The 25,234-nt window shown below is 39.5% G+C and overlaps 3 protein-coding genes across 4 annotated transcripts in view; 2 read left to right on the plus strand and 1 right to left on the minus strand.

The window, feature by feature from the left end:
* Nucleotides 1-222: 222 nt before the first annotated feature.
* mrpl1 (mitochondrial ribosomal protein L1) lies at nt 223-11,113 on the minus strand. The gene is made up of 9 exons (XM_084946698.1): nt 11,034-11,113; nt 9,326-9,434; nt 8,845-9,112; nt 7,523-7,606; nt 7,096-7,167; nt 6,522-6,633; nt 5,691-5,791; nt 4,438-4,519; nt 223-374 (listed from the first exon to the last, which is right to left on the minus strand). Exons 1-9 carry the CDS (start codon nt 11,062-11,064, stop codon nt 274-276), a joined length of 960 nt encoding a protein of 319 aa, XP_084802824.1. The 5' UTR covers nt 11,065-11,113; the 3' UTR covers nt 223-273.
* Nucleotides 11,114-11,617: 504 nt separating this feature from the next.
* Nucleotides 11,618-20,265, plus strand: LOC146376720 (uncharacterized). Its single transcript, XM_084945187.1, has 14 exons — nt 11,618-11,678; nt 12,577-12,656; nt 13,024-13,219; nt 14,187-14,470; nt 14,551-14,712; nt 14,839-14,981; nt 15,151-15,325; nt 15,572-15,717; nt 15,917-16,013; nt 16,088-16,184; nt 16,704-17,124; nt 18,021-18,158; nt 18,944-19,067; nt 19,517-20,265. The coding sequence occupies exons 3-14, from the start codon at nt 13,056-13,058 to the stop codon at nt 19,660-19,662; spliced, it is 2,097 nt and encodes a 698-aa protein (XP_084801313.1). The 5' UTR covers nt 11,618-11,678; nt 12,577-12,656; nt 13,024-13,055; the 3' UTR covers nt 19,663-20,265.
* A 3,368-nt stretch (nt 20,266-23,633) lies between these two features.
* The window catches only part of bmp2k (BMP2 inducible kinase), a 57,181-nt gene continuing 55,580 nt past the window's right edge, over nt 23,634-25,234 (plus strand). Inside the window, exon 1 of one of the 2 annotated variants that reach the window (XM_084947166.1) lies at nt 23,634-24,550. In XM_084947166.1, the coding sequence (XP_084803292.1) occupies nt 24,400-24,550 (151 nt within the window). In that variant the 5' untranslated portion in view covers nt 23,634-24,399. The remainder of the gene's footprint in view (nt 24,551-25,234) is intronic. The other variant, XM_084947165.1, reaches the window with a different exon arrangement.

Raw genomic sequence — 25,234 nt, forward strand, 5'->3', positions numbered from 1 at the left:
AAATAAATAAATAATTCAGACATAACCCCCTCAGACTGTTTCTGGACCTCCTGTCATTCTGTAAAACAATAAGAGTACCGCTGATTTATGGGTTTTAGTTTGCCATGTTGTGTTATCATTAATAAACGTCACATTCCTGTCTTGGTCACCTTTTACCTTTTGTCCCATTTTGCTCTCCTGGGATTTCCTTCTTTGAAAGAACGGATACCAAAACACACGAGCCACAGAACAAAAACTTTATTGACTACAATGCACATATACACAATCTGCACCTCACTCCTCCTTTTCTGGTGATTTCGGGAGAACATCTTCGCTCTTGAACCAAACAGCTTCACTGGTGTGACTGGCGATGATCGCTCGCTCAATGAAAGGTCCTGATACGGAAAGAGGAAAAGAAAGGAAGAAAAACGCTGTCGTCATAAAGAACGGCTCTTTTTAAGTGGAGGAGAAGCCAAACACAGACTGAAAACTGATATCTGCTTAATTGCAGGGCTGATGATCACTATCGATTGACAAATGACCCCCCCTCCCCTTCTGCTGCAAGTGTTAATGACAACAGATTTGAAATTAATGAAGTCAAACACATCATAAAAGGAAGATATGGGGTGGAGGTGGGTTGCAAAGTGGCTTGCAGGTATATAGCAGATGTAGGAAGTCTAAAGGAGCTTAGATGGCAATAAAGCTCCCAGCAAAGAGTTGCTGTGTTGACATTAATGACAGAGGAGGTTGTGATTATTGAGTCAGCAGAGTGTTCACGACTTCTTACGCACTCCGTGACTCTGCTTTGTAACTTTATGCAGTTTACATTTTGTGGCTGAGCTGCTGTGAATCCCAAATATTTCCAGTTTGACATAATACCACATAGTTATCTTAGAATATCTAGGCTCAAATTTGGCCTCAAAGCACTGATGATATCGGAGCTTCAGCAATGTATTTGTATCAATGTATTTTTTTCATAAATCCAAAAATATCCCCACCGTCACAACGCAGCTACCGATAATACTGGTTACAGACTCCTGTTTGTCAGATTTACAGAATAAATTCATGCTTTTTTAATAAATAATTCAGATTAATCTAAAATCACACACAGGGAGGATGTTTTAAAACATTTAAATTTACAAATGAAAAGTTCTGTTTCTCCAGGCAGAATCTCCACCATGTCCGAGGTAACCTGGACTGACTCGTATTACTGAGACACTACAATCCTAAACCTGTTAATGGAAGCAGGACTAATGAAATACTTTGCGAGACGATAGTTAGAAGATGAAAACAGCCCAAGCCTCACAGTGTTAAAATAATAAAAAAAAGGAGTTTGATACAGATCAGGCTGAGCATAAGTTTGCAATAAATTATGTTAAACAGCTTCTTTCCATCTCGTCCTCTTTTCTCTGTCTTTGGCTTACAAACTCCCTGCAGTCTTATTTCTCTCACGTATTTACTTTTAACATACTTATGAATAGTTATTTCAGCACTGCGTTCCCCGTTGTCTGCCGTCCTCTGCATTTATATTATTTTTTTATTAGCATATTATGTCTTTGGTCGTGAATAACTCCCATCAGCCCCTTGGGGGGAGCTGGTCTCTTCTTCATACCCACACGCTGTATTTCCGCACTTCTCTCTCTGTTTTTAAGCGCTTATCTGTTATTAGCCTCTGTCTAAATGACTCTTAAAAACAGTAATGGAAATAAAGAAGCCAATTTAACAGTAAGTATTCCTGATATTGGCATTTTCTGATGCTTCACTACTGGTTGCCGAGGTAATTAAATTCTGCCGCGGGGTCCTTGTGTGATTCTTGTCAGGGATTTGTAACGTTTGCTGGCACAAACTCAAAGACGCGTCTCTGCTGATGAGAGTTCAGCAGAGCCCAGGTGGCCCGGCTCGACGCGGCGCCTTTATCGGCAAATGAAGCAGAGCCGCAACGACGCACCGAGTGAGACATTTCACTCAACCGACGTTGCATTGAGGATGCCGCGCGTAGCCGAGCGGGTTCAGCAGAGCATTAACGCTTCAAGGGTGAGCGGTGAAGACTCCCACAGGGATCGTCGTCAGGCTGAAACTGCACACACTCAGGTTTACTGCGAGCACTATAAACAGAAGCATCTGCTGCGCGTGCAATCACACGGCTGCTGCCAGGAAACGGTGTGATGACCTCTGCCAGAAAAAGTCCCGTTTCTCTTCTTTTTGAGGTTTTGAAGGGTCAAAAACAAACAAACAAGCAAACAAACAAACAGGCAACCGCTGGTGTCAGCCTCCTACTAGATGCACATATGGTGTCAATTTCAAAATTCTATGCCATGTTATTATCAATTTATGGCAAGCTTCTCAGAGAACTTGACCCCTGACCTTTAACCTTGAGGTTGAGGTCACTGAGATTCGAACTCATCTGAGATTTTTAGTAGAAGCACCTACAGTTTCAATTTGAAAATTCTAGGCGACTTCACAAGATTTTCACAGAATATGACCTCTGACCTTTGGGTCAAAGTCGCTGAGATTCGGACTCGTCCTGCTAAAAGCAGATGCACGTACGGGATCAACGAAGCTCCAACGTCGTTGTTCTTATGTTATCACATTCACAAACTCAGGCGTCCATGTGGGGTGACGACATTACCCCATCAGCCTGAGGGATGAAAGTCAGTTTGATTTCCATCGTAACGAGCAACACAACCCTGCAGAGCTGCTAGTCTGGCTGTAAACCTCTGGAGGCCGTTCCTTTTTAATATGTTGCATTCACGGGACTCATTCTGCTCGTTTTTCCCGCATACGTTAAAACATGAAGCAATTTTATTTTTTTGTAAAATGAAACGATTGCAGGTATGTTTGAAAACTGACATGCAGGACCAAAGCAAACTTTCAAGACATTAACTCCATTCTATAATTTTATGAGAAGTATGAGGAAAAACAATAAACGATAAGAAAACCATTATTCTTTATTCTGCTGAAGAGACAAAGGTTTAGTGGTACTACGGTCTACACGAGAGAGATCGGAGTTCTCTATATGCACAGCTCCAGTTTAGATGGAGTCAGTGGTTTAAAGAGTCCTTTGTGAAAGCTCTGCAGTTTACTTCAGCGGGGAAAATGTTAATGACGTGGTATTTAGCAAGCTCAAAATTAGTTTTTAGATCGTTTAGGCCTTTCTCTCTAATGAGAATCCATTAGCTGATGATTACACTGCATCCTGTAAATCGAACAGAAAGTGGAGGAAAATGCAGAGAAATTACTGAACGAACTACAGCTTGATGGAAAAGCTGCTGACTCCTCTGCTTCTCTTCTTGATTTATAAGAAGAGAACCTGGACAAACGGCCATAATTTTTAACTCAGGGGTCATAGTTTTTGTTTAGGTTTAACATTACACCTCAACTTCACGTCATACACTTTTTACGCTGCAGTGTTATGGTATGAAAATAAGAGGAACTCTCTTGAGGGAGTGATTGACACTCACAGGAAGAAGGCTCTGGGTTCAAAACTCTGGGTTTGCACTGTGATGGCTGATGAGCTGTGCAGGGTGTCACCTGTGACAGCTTAGACCCACCCACTGACCCCAAGAGAGATAAGCCCTTAAGAAAATGCATGGACAGACGGATGGATACATTTCCAGAGTTTTCAGCCTTCATATCTTTGCACGTACAGGACGTACCCAAATCAATTTTCAGGGCTGGGAAAAAAAAAATAAAAAAAATAAAAAATCACACAGCGTCACAATCTGATACCAAAATCTCATTTTTGCTCAGCATGTTTTTCCCTCCTATTTTCAGCATCAATACCATGGGATATATCATAGTTTCATAGCAAACTGCACAAGTTTAATGTCTGTGCAGAGGAGCAGAAAACGTTGTGAAGCATAAATAAAGTTAATGTAAATGTGTTGAAACGCAGAGCAGAGAGGCCACAGGTTTGAGGGTCAGCCTGTTTTTTGTTTGGGGTTTTTTTTCCACTGTGCATGGCGAGTCACCTCTTGAGAACATAAGTTCATTTTCGGTTGAACAAATGATTAAAATGATTCTTTTCTGGATCCCCATGAATGCTGTTTAAAAGTAGCTTCCTCCCAGCTCTACTCCCTTAATGTGCTTTTCTTCTTTTTAATAGAGCACAGGAATGATTCCATTTTTCCAGGTAAACAAGTTTAAAACACTTGCCCTGAAAAGTGCAGCAGTAAGCCTGAAAACACATCACAGAGAACATGTGGCTAGTGTGCTGCTAAACTTTTCCCTTCTCTCTGCATGAGTGGTGCTGCAGAGCCTGAAACTGAACTCGGGAGGGAAAGTAACACCATGCAGCAGATGAAAGCTGGTATGATTTAGAAGCTTTCTGTCGAGCATTCAAGCAGACAAAAATAAATCAAAAGTCTGCTATTTTTTCCCTGCGAGCTATAAAAGCAGAGGTAGGGCTTGGGGAACTGTTGGAGGGTTTTTGCTGTTGGTTTGGGTGAACATACATACCCAAGTTGGCTGGTCGGTGTGAACAAACATCAACCAGGATTGTCTGCAGGTTGCCGAAGATGTGCTCACTGGGCATGTCGAGCTAAGCAGAGGAGAGAAAACAAAATGTCTGAAATGTCCGATTATATTTACCATTCCTGAAATCCTCTGTATGTTCATACTGGTGAAAAATCAATGTGCTGCATTTAAACAAAGAACGCCAGCATTTCAAGTTAATTTCACACATGTAGTGCACCCCTGAGCACTTCCTGGACTCACCCGACAGAAGTGCATGCAAGAGTTTAAATGTCTGACACAAGTTGGATCAGATAAGCCAAACTTTAACCTGCCAGAACCCTAACCAGTGATGTCACACTGCAGCCTCCTGCTACACCTATCCAGGCAGATCTCCAACCTTGACCCCACAGAGAACTGCAAAGCACATAGCCTGCATATAAAAGATGGACGTGGCAACTGTGACATCAACTGAGTTTGCATTTTGAAGCCTCAATGTTACTTTTTGGCCACCGCCATGTTGGATTTTTTCCCCCTCATTTAGAAGACAAGGTGGACAAGCTTGGTTAGCAAGCTGCCAATCACGTGTCAGATAATTTCATTTAGACTTTCTGACTCACTTTTGAAGTTAGCGATTGTGACCACTGAAGAAACTTCTTTTCTTGTAGTTCTGTACCAGCTTCACTTTTCAGCCTCAGAGGCTGACAGTGTGAATGCAAAGCAGATCATTTCCTGCTGTGTTGCAACAAAGTTAAACTGTACCGACCCGACTGTCCTGCGCTTATGTGTGAAAATGTCCTGATATGCTGAGTGCTTATAAACGAACTAATATGTGTTCTCTGCATTTTAAATTCATGCAGATGTGATAAAAATATATAGAACAGGAAAACACCAAGCCTGTAACCAGCTGATACTACTGTTTTATTTAAAAATGTACCCAGTAGAAGCAAACACACACACACACACACACACACACACACACACACACACACACACACACACATAAAGCATTTCCTCCCTAAACACACTCCAACATTTCCCTCAACCTTCCTCAGGGCGCATCGATTTTATGTCTCCATCCTTGTGGGAATTTATGCTTTTGTAATCAGGAACTTTTTTTTTTTTCTTTGCTTTGAGCTCTAAAACTTGCAAAACTTAAAACTGCCTCATCGCTGAAAACTTCCTCTGTTGGTTTTGCACACATTCACACAGCTCCTCCCATCAATGCACATTGCATGTACCGGTTTGTTACGACGTACCGTCGCTATCTGGGTCCTAACATAGCAGTCGCTCTCCACCATGTACTCATGACCCGTTTTAAATAGCTCCAACATCTTGGGAACGTTGATGCCGACTGAGCCTGAGAGTAAAGGGAGAAAACGGGAGAGAGAATAAGTGATCAGCACTCATTATCTCGTAACGCATTCACACTTTAGATATCCAGTTATGGCTGTCGTCTTCACTGGTTGTGAGTGACACTGGATTAAAACTATCGACTGCTGAATGTGAAACATTTGAACTAAAAATAAAATGTCACTGAAGCCACAACAGAATTTTGAAGTACGAATTAGAAATAATAGAATTTCCTGTCATCATCATCAAAGACTGATATCAGCCTTTGTTGAATAAAAGTAGGCATTAAAATTCCAGTAACTCTTCAGACATTTAATTTTTCCTGATGATATTTCAGATATTCATATAATGTTAGAATGGTGGATGCTCATATTAGTGAATGTGTATAAATAGGCTGGGCTAGTTTCAGACTGCTTGAAATACACAGTATTCTTTCTACTCTTGGTTCTTTATGAAGACAGTTAAAGCACAAATTCCTAATTTGGTCACCTTGAGCCAAGAAACAGCCAATCAGCAGGACAGTTAAACGGTGAGGAGCTCAAACAGCTTGTTTCAATCAGAGGTTGGACTGAGATGCAGCATTAAGCACCAGTATATGATAAATAAGGATTATTTTGAACTATAGCAGACAACCAATTAAAAAAAATAAATAAATAACAAAGGTGCTGAAATTGGACAGGTTCACCTTAACCTTCAACACGGCTGAAGGTAAAAACAACTCTTAACCTGCAGCTCACCTCTCTTGCTCTTTGGAAACTTCTTCCTCAGTTTGTTTTTCAGTGGTACGAGCTTCGGCAGGATGTCGGGAACCGCCACATAGAAGTCTGCTGAAATCTCATCATCCAAGATCTTAAAAAAGAATAAAACCACATGACAACAAATTAATTTAAACATTAAGACTCCTGCAGGTTTTGGTCCTCATCTACCCAAATCTGCTGCTATACTGGTGGTCTCCTGTTGTCTCATTACTGTTATCATAAGCTCTGTGCACAAACTGAAATCACTTTTTAGCTTCGTCACGTGGACAAGTAGAGACTGAGATTTTCAGGCTGTGATGTCTGACCTGTGGACTGCCTGCCTGCAAAAGATGTGTGCTGTCGATTCTTTAAAAAGTCAGTTAACCACTGTACAAATCTGTACAGTGGGAGTTTTTTAATAATTTAACAGTTTGCCTCACAAACAAGTAAACAGCACAGAAATTTGGAGAGAAACAGAAAAGTAATACTTTTTTCAGTTTTCCCAAGAAGTTCTCCCGGTAAACTCGATCTGACCTCACGGGATGTGCCGTTTAGCTCAGTTTAACCAACTCACCGGCTGTATGAGCTCCACTCCTCCAGCAAACACCGCTCCGTTCTCCTGAGCAACTGTGGCTTGATTAGCATCCTGCAGAGACACAACCAAAGACACCCGCACCCATTTAAATCTGATTTGGGTGCGTCAACGTCTGGCAGACCCCAACGATGTCATTCATTATGGCCGTTAACACGCTCATCTAAGTTACAACCCACGGCCTGCGCAGCTTGACAGTAATATTAATCAAACCCTGCTCGTCGGGTTCTACAATAAAAAGCAGCCACGACCGAAGCACATTCATTACAGACAAACAGGGAGACAAATAAAAGGTGCTGCTGCTGCACATCTGAATCATGCACCGACAAAATTAAAACAATTCATCAACAACAGACACACAAATGGCTATGAAATGAAGATTCAGTGAGGCTAAAATAAAAGTTTTTACCTCTGTAAAAACTAAAACTCTGTTCATCTCTGCCTTGAAGGTGTGCGGTAAGTGCACAGTGCTGACGAAGGGGTCGACTTTTTTCTGCAAGGAGGAAAAACAGAGTAATTTATTATGAGTAACAACACCGGGTATGCTGCAGGAAAAGAGCAAAAAAAATCTGGAAACAAATAAGGAAAAGCGAGGATGTCAATCACAGAGCAGGCCTACATAATCAAGCATTAAAGTTATTCAGCCACCACTTTAATTTTTCATTTCTCTAGAGAGTTCATAATTCATAATGCATGGAAACATTAGTTCTGCAGTGACAGACAGCTAAGAGTAAGACAGAGTTTGTCTCCCGTGGACCCTCTGGACAGCACAGCAGCAGCTCTGCAGCCCTGCGATGTGTAAGAAAGAACGAAAAGAAGCACTCGTGAGGCTTTTATTCCTCGGTGTCGCGCTGTTTTCAGCAGATTAACTGAAACTGCTCGTGCTGCAAAGATTGATGTCATGAATAACCCTCAGATTGGTGGAAGCGAGGCGTGACAGTGACAGCCAGAATGGGAAAGCACCAAATAAATCCAAATAAGTCTGCCACGTGTGACTGCTAAAATTTGTCTTCGGCACACACACAAACACGCACAAACACACACACTGGCAGATGATCAACCCTCATCAGGATGTTCTTTTCTATTCTGAGGTTCCAGCTTGATGATAAAAGGAAAAGCAGCCCGTGGTTTCTGGGACACTAAAAGGGTTTGATGGAACCAACGTGTGAATAGCAACAAAGTCAGAAAAGCAGGGAGCAGTTTGAAGTGATGTGAATCACCTTTACGTGCAGGTGTGTCCAAACCTTGCTGTGCTCCAGCAATGTTAACATACATGGTAAATGTCAAAGTAACATCCACAGAGGACCCAAGGACTGAACAGAGAAACAGCCCTCTTCGTCAATATGCTTGCACTGAAATTTCTTTGAAACTGAACCAATTCTGTTCTGGAGAATTTATAGCACATGATGCAGCTGCTGTGTGTATTTTTGTGTTTATAGTAGTTATAATGTCTGCTGCCTTCTTGTCCAACATATTAATGAAAAATACTTCTCTAATCACTTCCACCTGGCAGAGAACACAATTAAAAAAAACCTCCCCTAGTACCACAGTTAGCCGTCGTTGTCTTTGTGCCTCGGTTAAATGCTTAAGGTGAATATAACCAAGTACTTTAACTGCATGTCATCCCTCATTCCTCTGAGTTCTCTACACTTACTACAAAGAGCTCTTCAGATCTTTTATCTTAGAAATCCATTCAGTCAACATGAGTTTCGGTGTTTTTGTCATTATTACCTTCTTCTCCAGCTTCATGTCCAGCTTCAGATCTATGTAAACCGGCTGATTGTGGGGAGTGAAGTCTAAGGCCTGGAATTTCTTCAGCATGTCAATTGCCTCCGCTGGGTCATACTGAGTCCGTGGGTAGTACCTCATAACATATACGTCATCCACAGGCGCCCATGCCGTCTTACTGAAAGGCTTATGTCTGTTTTTGTCATCGATGACCCTCTTCTCTTTCTTCACCTCCTTTTCTGCATTGTCTTTTTTGTCTTTCTTTAGTGTCCTGGCAATCAAGAGGGGAGATGTTAACCTGAGAAATGTCTGAGTCACCAGGTCAGCATCTAATTTCTCTCAAATTTAGTGTTCATATGGAAAGGCACTAACCAGAAAACTGCTCAGAATGGGAAAAATGGGGTGAGTCAAGCAGAAAAAACCCCCACCTTTAGAGCCAGTAAATCATTTCTGGGTGAAAAGCTTTAAAGGTCTGTAAACTCACTTGACAGCTGCAAAAGTTCTGACAGGTAGATTCCTTGGTGCAGTCTGTGAGACACCTGAGTAAGCTGGACCGCTGGCACTCAGTAGCTGCCTCTGACATCCTGCTAAAACTGTGAAGACAGGCGAGGAAAAAAGCTTCATAAGGAGTTTAAACAAACAGACACGTGCTGTTTTTTTCCTGTGGGACACAACCTCAAACTGCACACCATAATTAAGAGAAACACTCTGTGATTTTATAAAACATTTTTAATGAACTTTGCATAAACTAAATGCATCAAAGTATCTTTTTATTTCCAGCAGACAAGCTGATGATGAGCATCGGTGTTTAACGCTACCTAATTTAAGTATACCACTGTCTTTTGCATGACAAGCACTTCTCCCTGATGTGCATCTGCATCAGTGAGCTCATCGATTTATTAAACCATGGTTTACAGTCTCAGTCTTGTAAAAACTCTTCCACAAAGAATGAAACCCACACTGATGGTGTAAGTTTTAGCAGTACCCATCATAAACTGTTTGAGTGAATCTAAATGTTTCTTTGAATGTTTTATTGATGCTGTGCTGCCAGGATGGAAGACATGTTTTATCATTAATATCAGCTTCATAAATACAATGTGGAAGACTTTTGGGAGGACATTATTGAAATTATTTTATAATAACAAAAAGAGGTCAACTAAACATATATTTTTATGCTATTGCTAGTTTTCTTTTGATGCTCTGCTCTCTTTTGTTTTTTAATTATTTTGGCAGTGACATGCTAAAGCTTTTTAGGATGGGTTAGCGAAATGGCAAAAGCTGTTGTGAAGTTATTAATCATTCTATTTTTTTTAATGCCAGCCCTACTGTAAATGTCTTGTAATGCTGGCATCAATTCATCGGGAGAAGAACACTGAAATATTAATGGCTTCCTTGCAAGTTTTACTTGCAAAGTCATTAAGTGTTTATCTATTTGGAAATTCTTCTCAGTACAGTAAATGTGAAAATAAAAAGAAAGTATACCTTCCAATACTAACCGATGGGAGTTTCTTAATGAAGTGGTGTAAGCTTTGGCTATGGCTCATGTATTTTCAAAACATATTCATTTTGGATGACTGTTACATTACATGCACTGGTTTTACTGGTCGGTCAGACCACTTGCAATCAAATTAGGATAACTGACACAATGAAACGACTGTTGGGCATATCATATTTAAAATCCAACATTTTAATTTACATCAAGGAAATCGTTGGTTTCAAGTAAATTATCACAAAAACTCGTTAATAATTTATATGATTTTTAATCCGGCATATGGCGACCCAAATTAACTCTTAAAATACGACTGCAATGACAGCTTCTGACCTGGTTGTTACCGCACATCACGGCTGAAAGGAAACATAACATGAAAATCTAATTAATTTAAGAAGTATCTGGTCAATCAGAGCAATGCCGATTTAAAGTGTATCAAAAATTAAAATAAAATCAAATATTGTTGATTCGTGAGAAAATTAAGTGACGACAAACAAGCTGATAATATGTTAAACAGTCAAACAGCAGGTTGGCCATTGGTTAGCTAACAGTGAAGCCAAAAGGCTACACAAAGAGATCTCTGAATCGAGCCCTGAGACAAAAGCGAGAAAACAGGAAAGGACAAACGCAGCCTATAGACACATGCCTTTATTTTTTTTAATGTAATCTAAAAAGAATCCAATTTCACAACAAAACAACTGACCTTTCCACACAGTACGCGTGCAGGTTGCCATGTCTGGGAATCGCGCTTGGCCGTGTGAAAACAGGTAGGGAATAAATGGTTCCGCCTCGGAAACGATCAAATGTTAGTTGAAAAAACGGAAAAGTTTTAGTTCTGGTGCATATTCTGAAACCAAAAAATACATAAATAAAAATATAAACTACCTGACAACAGTCTGGGGGTTGTACATTTTCATTCGGCATATATTTATTTCATTAATATTTACTTATTATGATAAAAAACTAAACGAATGTAGAGACAGCTGTACTCTACTGGCTGCTATAGGAAGAAAATTGAGCATTATAAAAGTTTTTAACTAAAACCTGGACGCCGAATTTTTAGGTTTCAAACCATCCTAGCTATGTATAAATTATCTAAGACATGGTTTATCTTATTATCTCTATACGACCATATTTTGGAGAAACGATACATGATAAATATTATATGACTTAATATTAAGGTCACTGAAAAAAACCCCAATAGGACTCCTGGGTGGATAACGAAAAAATTTTTATTTATCTATTTTTTAATTCATACATATTGCGCAGGCGCGTAGTTTCCCGCCACTGTCCTACCAGATATGCTACACCATACCAGGACGAAGATAATTTTTCCCACTATTTACAGGTAATTAAGCGTTTGTTACTAACATTAATATTATCTATTAATAGAAAATCATGAGTGGAGCCTGAGTTATTTCTCACTGAGCTTTAGCATTAGCCTACCGTAAAAAAGGGAGTGTAGCATGTTATCTAATTGTATTAGAACAACTTCTTTACTAGTTAGCGGTGGTAAAATAGCTCCTGCCAAAACAGTTGTGACTATTAGAAATATTGGCTCCAAATATTTTGTCTTTGTGTGTTTCTTTATATGGAAAAATGGCTTTGGCTGGATTTACCTGTGGAAGCTAGTATATATATAATTTCTTTCTGTAACACTGAATTAAATTGACATCTCAGATTTGATTGATGATTCTATCATATGCAGTATGTCCTATGACCGCTGAAGTTAAAAACTGGTTTGGATAACCCATTTAGCTGCTCTGATGTATTTCAACATGGGTGTCAAGTTATAATATTGCTTATAGAAGGACTTGGATATTAGATAAATTCAATAAAGTACAGTCATATCACCCTAATTGTAGGTAAATAGGAGACAGGGTACTTTATTGTCTATTATATCTAGAAGTAGCTTTTGTATTAATCTTACTTTGAATCATGTCCTTCTAATTTTAATCAGCCCATGACATTATTTGACATAAATATGTGTAATTTCCTGTTATTTGTGACCACTTAATAATTAACGTACGTCAGTAAATATGTCCTAATGAGCAAAACTGTCAGTCGTTTATTAAGCAACACAGCTGGTTTTCCTTCAGACCCAACTAAGATTTCTTTGGGATTGCCATACACTTTTCTGTCCAGGAAAAACTTTGCTTACTAAAGAACATGCACTAAAATATCTAATATCGGGAAAGTATTTTTGTTGAGATTTGGCAAAAGATATTTTGAGATGATTGTTTTAGTCTCTCCACAGAGCCCATCAACAGCAGGAAGTTTTGTTCATCAAAACAAATGTGGTGGTGACAGCATGCACTCAGTCAGTGTAAGTTTCTACAGTATAAGAAGTGTCTACCACTAAAAAATAATGTTATTTAGATCATGTCCACTAACTTTGTGTTTTTGAAGCATGAAAGGGTGCAGTTCATTCACAAATGCTGTGGTAATACACAATGAATAAAGTTCTTTTTAACGATTTCTTAGTAATGGATGGAAAAATGGATTTGTGTTTAGTTTTAGGTGAATTTATTATATCTGTCTTGAAAACAAACACATGTTGACCTTATGCTGCCATCTAGTGGCAGTTATTAAAACAGTTTTTTTTAGCTGAGGATAGAGAATTTGCTCTTATATGAAGTTTGATATTGTAAGCTGTCCATCATTTATGGGGTGAAGTAATTTTACTGTTGCAGGTTCATCTCATCCTGATGCTGATGAGGAAGACATGAATTATGGTGGAGCTGCATTGGACTATTCAAAGAAAGGAATAAAGGATAAAGGCTCTGGGCCTATAAACCATCAACAGCACCTGATGAAAGTTGAGCATCTTGAAAGCATCAGAGCAGATAATTCATATGAAATGAACAGACATAGGACTGCTGCACTTAGGTAAGTGCAGTGACTAACTGTCCCGACCATATAGGTTATGGAGAAAATAAAGTGAGGACAGATATTTCTTGAACAGATTTGCAACCTTTGATGTTAAAAGCATACCCTGTACATTGCTACAAGATGTCATGTCTGAAAGTCTTTTAGAGTTTAGCTCCTGTTTCTCAGAAAGCTGGGAGTTTGAGGTAATGTTACTTAATAAGTGGCATAAAGAGCTTTGGACTGCAAAGCATCAGTGTCACTGCGACAGGAAGCTTCAGCCACATTTGGCTTTAAACTTTCTCTCTCAGGGGTCATTTAACATGTGAATACAGCCATAGTAAGTGACTGTAACTTATGTGAATGTCAGACTGGGATGACAAGGAGGATAAAAATGGCTTGAAAGTAAAGAGTGGTTTACATTAGTGTTAATGGGTGCCATTTTTGTAACTTTCAGGTTTGTACAGCTGTCTGAAGTAGGGAAATAAATTAGAACAGCTTTGTTGTGAATTCAGCTGGATTAAAATACAGTTGATGTAAGCATAGAGTTTAATTGCAGAGAGAAACAAACAGATGCAATGTTAGTTGCATGAGCTGCTTACACTAAACACATACTGGTTTTCTGTTGTTGTGAGGATCTTGTTTTCAGAAATAAATCCTCATCCACTCAGTTTTTGGTTCCTTTGGTAAGATTTGGCCTGGTTTGGTGGCAAAAGTTTGTCTCTGTTGGAAAAATCCTGACAATAAGTTTCGTGCTAGACTGAATCTCGTAACAATGTTAAAAGGCACTGATGAAAACAACATGATTCCTGAAATCAGGAACACAGGTGACATGCATGTTGTTTAGTTTCCGAACTTTTGATTGTCAGATCTTTTTATTGTGCTGCAAACAGAATATACTGTGTGATGATTATGAGCAGATTACAGAAGCATAAACTTGGTGTCAAAGTCCTAACTTGTGGCTGTCACGTCTGTTTCATGCTCCCAGAGACAACCTGGAGATGACCCAGAACTTCAGTCAAGAGAACTACAGAACTAGAGATCTGTCTTCTTCAGACGATGACTCGTTAAGCTTGTTGAAGGATCTCAGTCCCAGGCAAAACAAAGAAGTAGCTCGGGTTGTGCTCATAGCTGATTCAGATCCAGAAGCAGGGAACAAAGAGACAAAACAGAAAAGAGAGATGAAAATAAATCATCTCAAACCAACTGAACCTGTGACATCCAACTGTATCCAGTCTACATCAGGCTACGGAGAAGCTTCATCACAAGCAGGTAATTACCGTCATTACGTTATGTCACATGTTATAGCTTAATTTATGTTTACAAATCTGCTTTTAATTATCTTATTCAAGCAAAAGTCTCACGACGTGTGAAAATTCCCTCCCAAAAAAACCTTCACAAGAGAAATGGAACGGGAGAGACTCTGCTACACGCTGCATGCAAGAAAGGAGATCTCAATCAAGTCAAAATGCTCATTCAAGCAGGAATCAGTGTCAACATGGAGGACTACGCAGGTGTGTCACAGCTCAATCACATCTGTACTCTGACAGCGTCATCCTCTGTCTGTTCCTTATGACGCAATAATTAACCATCAAACACAAACTCCATTGTGATGACTAAATATTGACTTCAACTATCAGGATGGACGGCTCTTCACGAGGCGTCTGCTGTGGGTGATGAAGCGGTGGTGGAGCAACTGTTGAAGGCTGGAGCTGATGCTAATGCTAGAAGCTGTGATGGAGTGACACCTCTACATGATGCTGTTTTCAGTGGACACTATCAGGTGATGGAGAAACTTTTAAGGTGCAGAAAATTGTTTTTTGTAACACTTTCCACATGTCCGTAGATGCAAAGTTTCACAAACTTTACAAACTTTGATTCATCTGTCATGCTGCATTAGATAGAATGCCCTTGAGAAATAGTTTGATCTGAAATTCATGTGTGCTGCGCAGGTAGTGAAGCTTCTCCTTCAGTCTGGAGCAAATGCCAGCGACAGGAACACTAGTGGCCTCAGTGCATTAGATATGGCAAAGGAAGAACACATCAAAGAGCTGCTCAGGACTTTCCAGGTTTCTTCTGTTAATCACACAAAGTCCTATAATGCATCTTCAAAGCACAGAGAACCAGGTGAGCAATACCAGAGTGTCTTATGTAGTATTTACGTCACTGCCGTGCAGCAATAGAAGATACAAAACCCATGTTCTTGTCTTGCAGGCTGGGTTGTTGTTATGGTGAAGGGAATATCACTGAGCTGCTTTTAGAGCTGGAGATGAAAACTAATAGATTAAGTAATATAATCTAAACCATAGGACACAGTGCTGAGTGGCTGGATGAGCAGTAGAGAAATGAAATCTGAATGTTGGATTGTTTCAGGTGCCACGTCCTCAGAGCCTCGCTGCCAGAGCAGTCCTAACTGCAGTGAAACATCCAACCTACAGTGGAGGGATTCAGGTGATAAAGGCGGAGCCAGGGGGCCCAGAGATTTTGAGCTGAGACAGAAAGATGCCACCACTCATAATGTGAGAGCGTGTTACACTTTCAGTAGCTCTTTCTATTGACTGTCAGCTAAGCTGGATTTAATGGGCATGGACAAAAACAGTTCTTTCAACCATTCAATAGGCCTAATTAACAAATTACATGTATTATCACTTTATTGAAAGGTTCACAGGTGTGACTATTTTGATGCGATAATCTGTCTCTTATTTTTTTATTATATAGCCGAGTCATTCAGAGGCAATAACAGTGATTTTGGAGGAGGTCAGAAGGAAACAAACAGAAATGTCAACTTGGCCTCTGACAAGTCTGAATGATGCAGGTAAAAGCTGCGTTAAAAGACAACCAGAAAGATACTAAGCGTGTTTTATTGACCATATTTGTGCTTTTTTACAGACAGATATCATGCAGCTCTAACGGAGATCCAGAGTGTGCTGATTGAGGCGCTCGCCAAGCAGCAGTCAGAGAAGGAAAATCTTGCCCGAAAATATCGGTCAGTACAGGAACTGCTCTCATCTTTGGCCTAAACGAAACTTTGTGAGAAAGCACCTTGCTTTTTCAGACTTTCAGGACATATCTACATTAATTGAACAGTAATTGTGTACTGTTTTCAACAGAGAATTATTTAAACTATATTTCCTAAAGTGAGCAAAGACTTTGGCAATGTCATTCATTTGTTTTCAGTAAGTAGTGCCTCCACCACAATAAGAGTTGGCTGGAATGGTGGTGAAAGTGAGATATTTAAAGTTATCATGACTGATAAAATGGGTCATGATAGATGAAGTTTAAGAACCACTGGATTAACAGCTACCTCTGTTGCCTTCTTGTGTTAAATAAAAAGAATTACATGATATTTCATTGTCATCGGTCCAACAGCAGTAGAAACTAAATAAAAGTATTTCAAGTATTTAGAAATACGCTGTGCTTCGGTTTATTGCTGTGATGGTTTTTAATGAATCTTTTCCAGTCTTTACTTCAAGTGTAACACTCTTCTTTGATTTTCTTGGTGTAGGAGTGTGCCTGACTGCCTTCGTCACTGTTTGCTAAAAAGTCAGATCTCATCCCTTGCTTCATGCCAGAGAACCTTGATAGAGATACTCCAGAAGCAAATGCATTTGGTGGAAATGTACATTACCACGAGAGCCAAACTTTCACTGGATTCTTCAAAACCCAGAGAAACACGTGGATATAATCAATGTAGTCATAAAGCACCTATACCTGCTAACCTGTTGAGGTCGACCAGATGCGACCAGTCAGCCAGTAGCTGTCCAGACACTCCACAACCAGGAATTGCTTTAGAGCATTTCAGTATAATGATCAGACGAAAAAATGCTTTGATTCAGAACAGAGCCGTGGACAACAGCAGACGTCTCTCTGTGCTCATCCAGAGGGGAATCATCTCACCTGGAAGTGCCCTACAGCTGCTGTTGAAGGTCAGCAAAAAGTCTTACTGTTTTTATCATGTGACCATGTGAACCTTTTAATAACAATGAGTAATGACTGGCTGCTATTCTACAATTTACATATCAATATGTAGTTTTTTTTTTACCAATTCATTGGTTACTCCCACCATGTGTGAAGATACAAACTGTTATACTGGTATCATAGTCTTTTTGTTATTATAAAACATAAACAAATAACATAAAGGATCCATAGTCAGGATTGCAGATTTTGTTTGTCTATTGGAGAGGACATATCAAAGAGGGAAAATCTGAACAACTTCATTTTCTTAATTTCTGGAGATTTTTTGTGGCGTTACTACTTTAATATAGGGTTGAAATATCTGCATTTATGTAAAGAAAAAACATCAGACACCAGGTGACGGTGTTACTCGTATAGTTGTGGTGCAAATAAAAGAAAAAAATATTGACAAGATTATTGAAATGGAAAAAATTGTTTCAATTTTTTTATTAAAAGACTTGATTGATAACTAAGTTGGGTACGAAATGTTTGATAACAGACAAATACACATTGTTGGGATTTGTGCAGATCAGGACTGTAAAAACCATTGTTGAACAGGCAGTGTTCAAGAAGCGTGGTTAACGTAGTTGTCAGTGAGGCTAAGTCTCCAAACTCAGGGTGCTGGTTTAGCTCAGTGTGTTAGGTGACCACATGCCATATGGCAGCTGGCCTGGATTCAAGTCTGACCTGTGGCCCTTTAACGCATGTCTTTTCTCTCTCTGTTAACTAATACTTGAGATTGAAAAAAACATGGTCAGCCAAGGTGGCAATCCTTGTGTTCTTGATATAGGAAGGAATGTATTCCCTGTATCCTTGAAATCTGCAACTGCATCGACAGTGAATTTTAAAACAATCTTACTTTTTTCAGGGTCGCTGTCACTTTGCTAATGTGCTGGCCGATGGCTCCATTCTGAGTAAAGGAAAGGTGCACTTGGCTCCTGAATGCTGGCTCAAGTCAATTCTTGGGAAAAACATCCCAGTCAGCTCAGCATATGCCTGGGACAAGGTTCGATACCATCATAAAAATAATGAATCTCTTGTAGTAGCTCACACAAGCAGCCTGAGGTGATTTTCAGATAGAGCAGCCCGCATGAGGGAAAAATGAATCAGTTCATTCATTACTATCAGACCACTCCTGCGGGTCCTTATGAAGGAGAAAAAGAAACAGAAAATAATTCATAAGTTAAGTGAGAGAAGACTGCTTCCTTTTTCATTGTGCATCTTTATACTGTAATTTGTGGCTTGTTGTTTGAATTACCCGAATATGTTGCTGAAATGTGAGTTGTATGTTCTTAAAGTATTTATAGAGCACAAGTTGTCTTTTCTATAATATTTGATACATCTGCTTAACAAATATTTTCATCTACAAATAAATAATGACCATAAAAAATGTGATTTAGATTCAGGTAGCAGCGGAGTATGAGCAGTAGAGTAACTGTGCTCTTGTTAATTTGTGCAGCACATGGAGTAAAGTAACTAAGTAAAATATTATTTGAATTGCGTCTTTCAAGATAAGCGGAAGCGAATGGATGGATTAAATAAATTCAACTTGTTGAAAGAAAAATTAAAATTTTCTTCACATATATGGTAAAAAAATACTGTTATTAACACACATGAAATTTCGCTGGATGTAGACTTATTTTTCCTTTGTAGGCTATAAATTATATAGTGTTTGTTGTAGAGCGGTGTTCAAAACTCAGGTTCCACATATCCTACAAATGCTCATTTCTAGACATGGATTTTACTGGTTAGATATTTGTGAACTCTGAACATTTTCTATAATTTCCCCAGGTGACATTCAGAGGCAGACCTTTGTCTTTTTACTTACTGAACATGGAGGGTGATGAAAACACACCACAAAGGTGTCTTGAGGAAAACCGCACAGGCAGTTCTTCTAAAGAGCTGATAACTACTGGTATGTTCATGTCTGCTGACAAGTGTAGACCCAACATCAGATCCAACACTTCCTGCCTCATGTTTACAGTCAGGTCCCTGCAACAGGTGGAGAACTAGTTCATGTGGCAATGCTGCAAACCAAAAAAACACTGCCATCGGCAGCTGCGGTCCAAGACAAAGGAGTTCACCTGCAGAATGACAGACTTATTGGAGAGACTGCTGACTCTATTTCTTCTTTATTTGTTTGCCAAAAGGTATTCAGTAAATAAAGGATTTACAGAGGAGCACTTTGTAAACTGTTCACCACTTTGGAAAATCCTTGAAAACACTACTATGACATTTCTTTTAAGGCTACTCAAACAAACAAAGAGGGCACAAAGGCAGCTGATAAAGCCTAGGTATCAGTTTGTCACAGCATTATTAAGTTATATTGTAGTTCTTTTATTGTATTGTCTTTTAATTACGCAGGAACAGACAGCTTGAACCATCACATGAAGATCAAGATCATCCATTTGGTGAACGATGAAGAGCTGCTGCCAAATGCTGTAATGGACATGTACTGGGACAAGCTCATAAAAGAAGACTACTCAGAGTCTCAAGACTGGGCAAGTTAATTATTGTAACTTGCTCTACTCATATTTTGACTGTTCTGCTTAGTTATTCTATATATTTATTTTTTCTTTTTTATTTCTTTTTGAGCTTTGCTAAAATAAAACTTGCTGTAACTTCTCCCTCAAACACAGTCCAAAGTGGTTTATTATTTAACCTGAAGAACAAAGACATTTATCTTCTGCCACTATCAGTAAAACAGGGAACACAAACCACGTTTTTCTTTTTAGATGATTTTTTGGCATCTTATCAGAAAGCTAGAGTGCAGGGATTGCAGTAAATATAGAGGATAAAGATACAACAAAGTCTTGATACCACACCACATCTCATTGACTTGCTGCTTTGGTTCAAACGAAGGTGACATCAGGTGCACTGGAGAGGCAACAACAACAACTGGGTTTTATAGATGGTGGCTACACAGCATTATTCTCTCTTTATCCAGGCTGACTGATTCTTCTCAACTTTTGTTTTTTAGCCCTCAGATGTAAAAAGCTGATGATGTATGGTTGTCTCCTTGCCAAGCGGGCAGTGTGACCTTGACCTCAAGGTCAGACTAAGTTTTCTGGAAATTTTGCAAATGCAAGAATTTGAGAACAAGGTGATGTAGAATTTTGAAATTGCCATACATGCCTACTAGGAGGCTGAGGAGTAGCACTGGGGGTCCCTGTTGCCACTGATAGCATGAGATGGTACCTGTAGCCCATTCAGGTTGCACAGGCAGTCCAGCTTCTACAAGATCCAGACGGTTTGCTGCGTCTTTCAGCATAATCTCAAGAGTGTGGAGAAGTTGCCAGGACATGGGCCATTTCATGATGAAGTACTCACTAACCACTAACACTTAAAGAGTTTCCTCTTTAATTTCTTTGTTTTTTCTTTCCAGTTTGGGGTTTCACTAACTCAGAGAACATTAAATGAGCTCAGAGCTCAGATTTACCTTTAATCTAATACAATATTCAGGTTGTTACACTTGTACATTTGTGACTCCACAACAGGACAGAATTTGAGATTTTTTCTGGCAAATTAACAACTGTAATTTCAGGGAATATCTATTTTTTGGGTTTGTTTGTTTTTTTTTTAATGTAGAGATTTTTCTCATTTATTGACCACTTTAATCTCATAGAATATCCAGATGTTCTTTGTCATAAAATCAGAAATTCAGATTGCTTTTCTCTGAATATTAGGAACCATCAGTAGTCATAATACTTTTCAGTTATTATCACCATTAAAGCGTCACTGAAGCCCCTTGAAACTCTAACTTCAGTTCCCAGAGGTCTGATCAACATTAATGGGAAAGGAAAAGCATCTGGAGTCATCTCAAAGTTTAAAAACAAAGTCTAGCTAATTGTGATTGTGTTCCTCTGAAAATGACCATCATTTCCAGCTGTGTTTTATTTATTTATTTTTTTTAAATGAGCATCAGTATTGGAGCATCATTGAAGCCCCTGAAAAATGCTCTCAGCTCACGGAAAGCAAGCTAATTTTCATTTTCATTCATGACAGCAACAACACTGGGGTAAAAAGTGTTTGAAGTCAGGTCTGTATGATTTAAAAAGATTGGACGGACTATTTGTGATATTATAATCTCAGGGAATGTACCTTTTCTTATATTTTAAGAAATGTTTTTCTTACATTTATCACTTAAATTTCAAGAATATCACAAGCTTTTTTCTGTAAATGTACAGCTATATTGTTGGATGGTATGATTTTTTTATCCTCTGACTATAACATGCTTCCTTTTAACCACTGAGGAGTCTTGGTTAAAAACACTGGCACCGGTCATTCTTATGTAGGACCCAAACACAGCACCTAAAGATGGTTCAACCACCAGCAGGTGGCAGCATACACTGCACAGACAACCAGACAACAATAAGTGTGTCAGAGAGGAAAGATTCCCCCCTGCAGAAACAGGATGTGTCCAGACATGGGGGTTTATACAGTCATATGATCCCACTCTGCTCCTCCTTATCTCTTATGTAATCCCCATCTCAGCCGTGGGTTGCCCCCACCCACCCCTCACAACTGCTGACCTGAATATGGTAATTGTGACCACTTATCTGTAGAGGTATATGTTTTCTTCCTCTAGAAACTGATGTGCGGAGGACATAGATGTCTTGAGGAGTAAAGTAATGAAAGTCTGTAGGTCTGTGTGATGGATTGTTAAGCCTGCACACGACAGCTGTCACACCACTTCCTTGTTGGCAGTGTGTGGTGAAAAATTTGTGTTATTTTCCATTGCTGATGGTCATTAAAATGTAAGGGAGTGTTGTTAAGAGATCAATTTACTGAGGAAGTAGCATGCCTTTAAAATGGCCAAAAATGCTTTGTAGGCAGAAGAAAGACACAGATGAAGATAAATCAGGCTTTTTAATAATGAACAAGTTAATAAAGCTGGATCAGGATAACTCAGTTCAGCTTGAGGTTTGTTTATTTCTCCATGCACTACATTCTTTCCAGGCTGTTTAGTGCTCCCCTTCCTCAACCAAACTGCTTAGTGTGTCACTCAGGCCGCCCAGTAACAGATGAGTATTGTCTGGGTGCTTCTTATGGAAGCCTGTTGCTACCAAGAAAAGCAAATAAGCAGATATGAAGGCAGGCAGGCAGAAAACAAAAATTATAAATAATAATCATTGTAACAGTTTCTTACCTTTAACAAAGTTATTTTAAAAATTATCAAAATTCATATTTAGTAAATTGCATTTTTGAGGTGATGGTCAAAAATAGCTTAGCTGGATGCTAAACTGTGACAACCATTATCACATCACCAAAATGTTTTTATTGATTAATTAATTTATTCATTCATTAGGTGAAAAATTAACTAATTCGGCTTCATTCTTGATACATATAGGTAGGGCAGGGACAAGGGCAGTTAAAAACATTGGCACCGGTGGTTAGAATAAACACCATGGTGGTAACAGGGTCACTCTACACCACTCTATACTTCTGTTTTAAGTATGATTAATTTGGAAACGAACAAAAAATAAAGGAAAATATGAGGTCAAAGCTATTGTTATTCAGATTTTTTATGATGATGATAATGTGAGTTTGTGACAGCCCTATTAATTTTATAATTTTTAATTGTTTATATTTGTTAGTGTTGTAAATATAAAATATAGTTCTAGATTGTTTCCCCCTTTTATATAAGCTACAATTTTACACATCAGTGAACTCCTTTTTAAAACACATTGTTTATTATGATTTTTATGTAATTCCATTTCATTTGAGAGGTTTTTACCTTCTGGTAAATTGTCTTGTTTCTAGGAACAAAAGCACAAAGGATAATCAACGGGCTTACAATAATTACATTTTTAATTTTTATTATTTTTCGGGGGTGGGGGTTTAAATATATAATTTGTTTTATTTTTAATTTTTAAAATTTTACTTAACGAATCTTTTCTCCTTTTATAAAATGTTGTTTTAGTTAACTAATGCCATTGCTTCATGTACCTGAATTCTCTACACTGAGAAATGAATGACTGAAGCTACGTGTGCCATGATGCTCAGGCTGAGTGGGTGGGAAGGCTGAGATGGTTTGGACATATGCAGAGGAGGGATAGTGGATAAACTGGACAAAGAATGTTGAATACGTGGGAGGAAAGGAGGAAGACCACAGAGGAGGTCAGTGGATGTAGTGAAGAAGGACACGCAGAGGGTTGGTGTGATAGAGGACAATGCTAGGGATAGGGTGAGATGGAAACTGAGGTGGTGACCCTTAAAGGGAGCATCTGAAATAAGATACTTTCATAAGTTATTTTTTATTTACTAAGTAAAAAAATTGTTTTCATGAAAAATAAAATTATATTTTATATATGATAATTTTAATGATTAAAAATACTTGAATTTTGGTCAACTGATAGATGGATTGGTTTTTTTATTAGTTCCATGCCCTCATTCATTAATCTTTCTTTCTTGCTGGCATCAGTGGGCTTCCATACATTCTCCACTTACACCAATCATAACAATGAAAGGGGGCGGGGCCACATTGGGTTAGGTTGTCACTCTCATTGGGTAAATAACAAACCACCCACTTATTTTGAAGCCTGCCGTTTAGGAGTCACGAGAAGTTTAACGGTTAGAGAAGCTCAAGAAAAATGACACAATGAAAACGGCTTCACTGGAGTGGTTCTGACAAGCAGACGACGCCCGCTTGTATCACAGGTGCCGTCTCGTACTTTGTTAGCCCACCTGCACTCGGGGCGGCTCGAGGAACCGCTGTGTCTGCTAGCGAAGCTCGTTAGCCGCTAACCACCGAAGCTAGCGAGCTAACTAAACGAATCGACTAGAGCGACCAAGTGGCGGGCGTGAAGCTAACCACGTCAGGGCTGGTTTTGGAGGGCTGGTTGGCTGAATTTATTCCGTTGAGGAGTTTATTTCCGCCCTTCTTCTACAGTGCTGCTCTTCTTCCCCGTTTCATTGTGTCGGAGCGTCCTGACTGCATGCACGCATGCTAGCAACTGCCACAACTAGCTAGCGTAAGCTAAAGTGGCAGTTTTTGTTTTTGTTTTTGACGCTGTCGCCGGTACGAGATTTCGGAACGCGGTTGTGTCACCATGACGCGTGGTTATTAAGTGGACTTTTTAAATGTCGTGCAGCCCCTCTAGGAGAACCAGACGCGGAGCATGCAGGAGAAGAAGAGAGTCCAGATAAGTAGATAGGGGACGCAACCGAGTTAAACTGGACTGCGGAGTCGATTCGCCTCTGATTAGGGATTGCATTTTGGTTGGCCCTGACAGAGAAAGGAAAGGATGAAGAAGTTTTCGAGAATGCCAAAGTCTGAGAGCGGTGGGCTCGGAGGGGCATCCGGATCCAGCTCCAGCTCCGGAGTCAGCAGCTACTTCGGGAAAGTGTTTTCAGTCGGCCGGTACCAAGTCACCGTGGAGGAGCTTGTTGCAGAGGGTATGTATCGCACATGCAGCTTAATGATGGTAACGGGTTTATTTTATGGCTCGTGTTTGTTCTACTGAACATCTCCTTGTGATAGAAGTAGGTCGCTCTCCTCTTCCAGGCAGTTGCCACTTAAACTGGGACACCGGGGATTTGGTGCATGGCTAGAATTAAAGCTTTCCCCATACAGCTGTGGTTTACATCTTGCTTCAGCTGATCCAAGACTAGGGGAGTGGAGAGGAGAAGGTGTGGGTTGCCCTCGGGGTCCAACCCTCCTGTGTCAACATAAAGCAGTGTAAAAGTCACTTTTGCCTTATCGAGAGTCTTTAGCATGGGTTAAAACAGTTTTGCCCTCTTTACAGCATTTGTGTAGTGCTTGTTTACAGCAGCAGTCCTGTCATTGTACCCTCCCGTATTAGAGAGAAAGCCACACCAATCAGATGACCCCCTGTGAGCAAGCACTTGGTTATGGTGGGAAGGACAAACTTCTTTTTTTTTTTTTTTAACAGGAAGACTTCTCCAACAGAAATGGGCTTAGGGTGGGGCTCCCATCAGGCTTAGCCTGATTTATTTAGTTATTTATTTTTGGTGGGGGAGACTAAGGGAAAGAAGCAAGCTATAAAATCTAAAAATAAATGTACAAAAGCATTAAACATAGAAATCAAGAAATGATGATAAGCACATATGCATAGTCAG

Source organism: Perissodus microlepis, chromosome 12 (genome assembly GCF_051167445.1).
Source record: "Perissodus microlepis isolate ML-2025 ecotype Zambia chromosome 12, ASM5116744v1, whole genome shotgun sequence".
NCBI lineage: Eukaryota > Metazoa > Chordata > Actinopteri > Cichliformes > Cichlidae > Perissodus > Perissodus microlepis.

Coding starts and splice junctions, on each gene's coding strand:
- mrpl1 (XM_084946698.1), bottom strand. CDS start 11,064: ATGGCAACCTGCACGCGTACTGTGTGGAAAG. Junction 5,792..6,521: donor GTTTCCAAAGAGCAAGAGAG/GTGAGCTGCAGG, acceptor CTTTACTCTCAG/GCTCAGTCGGCATCAACGTT. Junction 4,520..5,690: donor TTAGGACCCAGATAGCGACG/GTACGTCGTAAC, acceptor TCCTCTGCTTAG/CTCGACATGCCCAGTGAGCA.
- LOC146376720 (XM_084945187.1), top strand. CDS start 13,056: ATGAATTATGGTGGAGCTGCATTGGACTATTCAAAGAAAGGAATAAAG. Junction 14,471..14,550: donor AGAAGCTTCATCACAAGCAG/GTAATTACCGTC, acceptor ATCTTATTCAAG/CAAAAGTCTCACGACGTGTG. Junction 14,982..15,150: donor TTTTCAGTGGACACTATCAG/GTGATGGAGAAA, acceptor TGTGCTGCGCAG/GTAGTGAAGCTTCTCCTTCA.